This window comes from Rutidosis leptorrhynchoides, chromosome 2, assembly GCF_046630445.1.
Source record: "Rutidosis leptorrhynchoides isolate AG116_Rl617_1_P2 chromosome 2, CSIRO_AGI_Rlap_v1, whole genome shotgun sequence".
In the NCBI taxonomy this organism is placed as follows: Eukaryota; Viridiplantae; Streptophyta; class Magnoliopsida; order Asterales; family Asteraceae; genus Rutidosis; species Rutidosis leptorrhynchoides.
In genome coordinates this window covers 423,104,456-423,111,746 of record NC_092334.1, presented here as the reverse complement: position 1 = coordinate 423,111,746, position 7,291 = coordinate 423,104,456, and the positions used below count along the sequence as shown (strand labels likewise).

General features: G+C 37.1%; 1 protein-coding gene across 1 annotated transcript; it reads right to left on the bottom strand.

The window, feature by feature from the left end:
* Nucleotides 1–474: 474 nt before the first annotated feature.
* LOC139892359 (protein MIS12 homolog) lies at nucleotides 475–3,440 on the bottom strand. Its single transcript, XM_071875427.1, has 8 exons — nucleotides 3,306–3,440; nucleotides 2,931–3,076; nucleotides 2,799–2,856; nucleotides 2,593–2,712; nucleotides 2,337–2,429; nucleotides 2,126–2,264; nucleotides 779–916; nucleotides 475–638 (listed from the first exon to the last, which is right to left on the bottom strand). Exons 2-8 carry the CDS (start codon nucleotides 3,050–3,052, stop codon nucleotides 571–573), a joined length of 738 nt encoding a protein of 245 aa, XP_071731528.1. The 5' UTR covers nucleotides 3,053–3,076; nucleotides 3,306–3,440; the 3' UTR covers nucleotides 475–570.
* Between the last annotated feature and the right edge of the window lie 3,851 nt (nucleotides 3,441–7,291).

Here is a 7,291-nt window from a genome sequence, read left to right as displayed (position 1 = left end):
AAACCCCCCTCCTCCACTGTCCCCACAACGCAATGTGCGGAAGGCACCCTTAAGTGGAATTCAAGGGTAAAAGGGCAATCTTATGTGCAATGCTGCACCCCACGGGAGTCGAACTCCTGACCTCTCGTTGAGGTAGGCCACTACGGCACTACCACATGAGACAACACTAAACAAACATTGGTCACACTAATCCTTTGCTCCTTTCATATATATACATATCCAGATATGGCTAATAAACCAATCTAGGATATGTTGTTTTGTTTGTTACATCCTTTGTGTTCTCAGCACGGTTACATGTCACCAAGTTGTAAGCTTTTCTAATTGGATAATATGAGTGCCTCCATTCAAGAAAGGAATATCTTACCAAGTTACCTCTGTCTGTAAGCAATCAATACAAAATCCTAATAATTTTGATGGTCACCAGATTAAAGTATTTTAGATATTTTCCAAATACTTATAAGCTTCCATCTTTCAAACACATAAAACAAGTAATAGACAAAGGAGAATTTTTACATTGCTATAACAAGCTTGCCGAACTTCACCACCGGACTATCAGTAACTAACTGATGTTCACCGAGTGTTCAAACATGCAGCAACAAAAAAGCGTTCAATTTCTTCTGGCTTTGCATTTGAGAGTACTGCATCATATTACAGAAGCATTTTATTTTACTTGCAAATGAATATGTATATGTATCCACTTCAACAGACACTAGAATAATTAAGATCAAAAAAATCAATAGACATTTTTTTATAATACTCCGTAAAACATATATCTTACCATTTTCACCAATCATCTTTAACATGTCTCCATCCAATAAGCGCATTCTCTCCATCCTAGCACGTTGAATTTCCTGACCCCTTTCAGTCTTTAGCTTTTCAGATTTTGTATGTAATTCTGTTGCAAGTTTTTGCAGTTCTGCAAAAATCAATATTATGCTCAAAAAGTTAATGCATAACATCATACTAGTTGTTATTTATTATTACAACATAGTATCCAAGATCGCATAAACTATTTAAATAAATCAAATTATTTACTTAAGTACATCTCTTTGTCCATTAAGGAAGTCAAATACCTAAAACTCTAAATGCTATTTTGATCAACTTGGTTGATGACAGTATACCAAATAGCCATAAACTATTTTAATAAATTCATATTCATATTAAGATCAAAACTTGATGCTTAAGGTCAGGCTTATGAGATTGACCTAAGTTATACTAATTTGGTCAACAGGTACGCTGTACACGTGCATTGTGGCCAGAGTTAGTCTTCAATAATTCACAGGGTTAGTCTCAATCAAGTAAATTGTTTGATCAAGGGGGCAAGACCATATACAACCACTATCTATGACTTTGTACAGAACATCAATCACAACAACAACAAAAGCAAAGGATCCCATGGAATTGGTACGCTTAAACACTTCTATCAATCGTTTTTTTTTTAATCTTCTAGTTATTGCTACGCTTGTCCAAGGTTGGAGAACTTGGTCGGAAATTTTTGGGGAGATCCCGAGTTGGGGAGAACTCGGATGTCGGCTTCCGTTGACTTTTTAGGTTTAAATATAAATATATATGTTCTAATATAAATTCTAATAGACTTTGACCAATTTACGGAGTTTTTGACCAAGTTTCCGAATTTTTTTCCAAGTTTCCAAGTTTTTGACCGAGTTAGCCGAGTTGACCAAGAACTCCCCAATTTTCGCTGAGTTGACCAAGAATCCACGAGTTGGCCGACAAACTCGACTGTCGACCGAGTAACTCGGTCGTTGACCGAGTTGGACACCAAGAACTCGGCTGATGATCTAAACAGAGAACTCGGCCTAGTTGGCCGAGTTTTACAACACTGCGCTTGTCAACCAATTATCTACAAAAGACTTACACTCTGGAATGCCTCTTTTTAGACGGAATGTGTAATAGTCTGGGTGCCAAGTCATCAATTGATAGATAAAAAATGAAGAAAGCTTTCAAGTGTAATTTTAGATAGTATGTTGACTGACCGCATTGCAAATATTCTCACAACCACGAGTCATTAATCTAATACTGAGGCTCTACTTTGACTAATTACAAAGAAACATTGCTTATACGTCTAATGTTATTTATGCATATTATCTTCAGTACCTAGTAATACCTTTGAGTGCATCAGCCTCTAATATTTGTTCAGTTAACTTCATCAATTCATTATTTGAAACCGCTTGACGGTTATTTATAACCAATTGCTTCTCCAGTACTTTAATCTCTCTTTTCAATTCAGCAGACTCCTGTTGAGCCTGCACACAAGACACGCAAAACTTGTAATTTAACCAATAAAAACTAACTGCATACTATCACGACATTATTACCATAGAAACTTTTGTCCTCAAGGAATCCAGCTGTGCATCAAGATCAGAGTTAACAACACCATCAACATCCATTACATCGCCAGATCCTTCGTCCTATCAACCGATGATTTAACATATTAAAAGCTTTCGATTTCAAAATAATATCACACACACGTGTAAGTATATGAATCAAAACCTTTTACATACATACACTAATTGTATAACATCTATCTCCCAAATTAACTTATTCATATCATATTCAAGTAAAGGAACATACATCTTTTGGTAGCGAAAATCCATCTGGAACTGTGAAAATACCATGAAGACAATACTTCTCCCACATAGACAGCCGTTTATCCAGCGCAGATTGAATTAGTTTTCTTACATAATCCAAACCCTAACTCACATATTTCAATACAAAAACAAAACCATCAACATCAACTATACACAACCATATATATAAACAATTAAACACCAACAGACCTTAGTTAAATCTTCAGATTTATCCGAACCGTCGATTTTGAGTTGACTCAACGCTTCCCTGTAAATAACTCAGCGTAAACATATGTCGTAGAAACAAATTGTTACATTAAATATAAGATTAGAGAGACTAACTTATGAAGATGATCAAACGCGCCGTCAATTACATCGTCCACCGTATTTAGGGCAGCGTTGATGAACAGCTGAGGGTTTAAGTTTAACGAATCAAAAATAGCTTCGCTCTCAGTACCATCCATTTTCAAATTTCAGTTTTTTCAGATCTGAAAAAACACAGACGTAAGTTTCATGTTAATGATTGAAAATTGAATTCTGTTTAATGATAAAGAGTACAGTGTGATTTTAGGGTTTTAGCATTTGAGCAGGTGTTTTCGCCTAATTTAATTTGTAGAAGAGTAGATGAATGTTACTGAAACCCTAGAAAAGTGAAACAGGTGGAATGATAGATAATACAGCATAAGAAATACACATAAATTGGAGTAATAGACTTACAGATGAAGCAGATTTGTGGAATATGAGAAGTTAATTAAGAGAGTAACAAATTTTTGATTTGTTGGTGATGTTTTCCCGCCGGATGCAATCCAAATGTTTTTGGGGGTTTTGTTGACCGTTCAAAATGAAATGAAAATCAACAGAGTGGGGCTGCTTATCAGGGAAATTAATGGATATGACATTTTTCTACAAGTTAAATACAATATGTTATCAGATATTTTACAAAAAATACCACTGACTAGTGACTACACACTACGCACTAAGCCAATGTGTTACTCGGTGTGTGGTGCGTGTTTTTGTTCGTCGATTCATTTGAATGGCTTTGTTCAAAGTTACATGCAACTAGCACCACAAGCCAAGCACGGTGTGTGATGTTTGGTGTTTGCTTCTTAATCGCTGATTCATTTGAACGACATCGTTTAAGGTTACACGGTATTCGTACCACGCAACAAACACCTTATGTGTTGTTCGTGGTTGATGCAAGTTGCGTGTAACCTTGGACGATGTCGTTCAAATGAATCAAAAATCAAGGAACACAGTGTGGTGCATAGTCGGTGAACATTTCAGTAATTTCTTAATTTTAAGGACGTATCGTTAAAACGTTTAAAAGTTGTATCTATTAAATTCCATTAATATTATGAATTCAAAATTAAGTGGTTAGTCCAATTTGGTTTGTACTATATTGGATAAGTGACTCTTATGATGGTTACAATAGATAGGCAATTGATTCTCAACATAAAAAATGGTGTATCATAGGGGATACACACATAAAAACACCATTTTTATACAGAAAAATAGATCAAACAGTACAAAAGTTAACAAAATTTGGTGGTTTTTAGCATTTGCCGCCCAGTGTACAGCAGGTCGCCCAGCGTTATGCGTAAGCCCTGCAGACAGCTTCAATGCTTAAGCCCTTTTACTCAGCGCGTGAACGGCACGCAGCCACGTCAGCACACGCCACCGACCTTCCTGATACTTCGCATACCAAAATTAATCAGCGATTGACACGTGTATCCCGAGAATTTCGGACATTCTACGCCTATAAATAGACCCCCTTGGTCACCAGTCAGAGAGAAGTACACTTTCTCTCTCACACAGTTCTTTCTCACTCTAAACGCACATTAGCCGCTTAGCAGCAATACGCTAAACGGATCAATTACAGATTGATCTCCAGATTGATTGAGGCCACCCCACGAATCTCTCATCCGTGTTCCGGGTCTGCAGAGATTACTTCTCGAGAGCAAACATCAATCAACATTACACGCTACACGCTAGCTATTGTCTTGTACTGGTACCTTACAGCCGCTACACGGAAAATCGTACCAACAAAAGGCGCCATCCGTCTCAAAGACCAGCAAAAACACCAAGAGCATGAAGGCAACTGAGACAACCTCAGCAAAAGCAGCACTCGAACCAATTAACGAAAACATCATTGAGAATATACTAGTGGATCAGCTAACTCTTGAAGAAACTTCAATCGAAGAAGAAGATCAACCCAATACTGGTGTAACAAAAGAGATTGTGCATGAAACCATACCGCGATTGAAGAAACCATTGATGGAAAGTTCCAGTGGCAGAATGTGGAAGGCCAGGCGAGGAACACACAATGTTTCTTTTAAGAGAACAGCTGATGTGAATGCTAAGCACAATAACAAAGGAAAGTCAATTTCAAAATCGCAATTGTTCAAGCTATTCAATCGGTTGAATACTTTGGTTGATGATGCTGAGCGAGAACGCAATGATAAAGGTTTTGTGGAAGATGATTGGGACTTTGGGGAAGAAGAAGATCATTTCTTTATGACTGAGGAGATGGCAGGAAAGTTATTGGATGGGATTTTGACCAAGACGGCACCATCAAGATACAAGCAGAAGTTGGCACAGGCCGCCATCCGTGCAACGGCTGTACACAATTTTTTTTTGCTTTGATTACTGGAGATGAAGCTATCAAGCCACCAGCAATGGCAGAGCCAACCCAGTGTTTTATCCCTCAAATCGCAGAATATCCATTACCAAGAAATTTGGGAATTCCATCTATCGGTGTTTATGATGGAACAACTGACCCAGAAGACTTTCTTACTATGTTTGAAGGCGTTATGAGATTGCAGCATTGGGAAGATGAAACTGCGTGTCATATGTTTCCAATGGTGCTACAGAAAATGGCGAGAGAATGGTTTGCTAGTTTGCCACCAAAGAGTATTACCAGTTTTCTTGATTTAAGGGCAAAGTTTGTGATGCAATATCAAAGTTTGAGAAGCTGTACGTTGTCACATCTTGATGCACATGAAATAACAATGCACCAGAATGAGTCACTGAGTGATTTCATGAAATGTTATACCATTGAGTGTCAAAAGATACCAGACATACCAGAATCTCAGCTTGTTTCAGGGTTTATATTTTGTCTTGATCAGCGATGTTTTGCAAGATTAATTAATGCGTTGCGATATGATGTCCCAAAGACGTTACATCAAGCATTGTTGGTTGCACAGAAGCATTTACGGGCAAGTGAGATGGTATATCCAAGAGTTGATAATTATCAAAGAAATTTTAGACAGCAAGGCGGAGAACGGAACAAGAATGACAATTATCAGAGACAGCGTGGATATGAGAACAATTACCAGAAGCAGCAACATGGTTGGAGGGGGAATAATCATCCGAATGACAATTACCATCAGCGAAAACTACTAGACAGACATCCATTCATCATGGCTTTAACAAAAACTCCAAAGGAGATTTTGTTCACTGAACCTGTTAAGAAAACCTTTCACCCTCCACCACCAATGGAAGAGCGTCAAGGACCACAGAGTGATAAATGGTGTGATTTTCACGAAGCATATGGGCATGATACTGACAACAGTAAGTCATTGATGAGGGAAATCATTGCAAAGATTAAAGCCGGAGAGTTAAACCATCTGTTGTGACGACCCGGAAATTTTCGAACAAATTTAAACTCAATCTTATTATGATTTCGACACGAGTTTTGAAAAAGTGTGATCCATATATGGTGTAGTCCAATATGAAAACCTTTAATAAAATCAACTAACGGAGTTTTGAAAAACAAAACCTTTAAACGTTTGTTGTGACAATGTAAACGGAACGAAGTTCCTAGTAAATTTAGAGGTAGGTACAACGTGTACTATTTTGCACAAAACTATTTAACTTAAGTTGAATAACTCGATAAAGGAGCAATTTTTAAATAATTTGAAGATATAACTTAGTATATACTAACCAAAATAAGTAAAGGTAAATTTATGGACTTAATTATATACATACATATATGATTTTGTAAATCGCATAGGTGACAGAAAATTTTATTACTTTCATTTATCCATAAATCTCGTGAGGACCACACGAACAATCAACGTGTAAAAATCAACGTGTAAAAATTTTGATAAACATAGCTTTTCGTATTTCAGGGGTTGCGATTTGAAAAAGGTTGTGTGAAAAATCTTTGAATCATCGGGTGACCGGTTACTAGGTAAGGAAAACTAATGACATAAATTTAGTTTTAGTAATTATCAGGACACAAGTCTTTGGGCCAAAAATATTCACGTGCGAAGCCGTTGCTAAAAAGCGAGGTACGAAGGATAGTGCACGAGGATGAGAAGTTAATCGCTTCTTGAATTTGCAAAATGCCAAACAGGTCGTGACTAATAATGAGGTCAGAATACCGATGGTGTTAATGTTACTAAATGAGAGTTTCTTGGAATGAGTTAGGACTTAGAGTTATGTAAAAAAGAGCATTGTTCCAACAGGTGTGGTGAAATAAATCCATGGGGTAACGCAATAGTTTTGAATGGTTTAAGTGTTAGCGGATGCCCGAAGGCCTTGCATGACGTGGTAGTCAGTACCTTTATCACATACGCATGAATCTCTCGATTTCGACGTTTATAAAGCCTTTATGATGACTTGGATACGAATAACACGGAAAGTTTTATATAATAAGCAACGAAAGTTGTATAGAAATTGTTTATGGTGACAATGTAAGA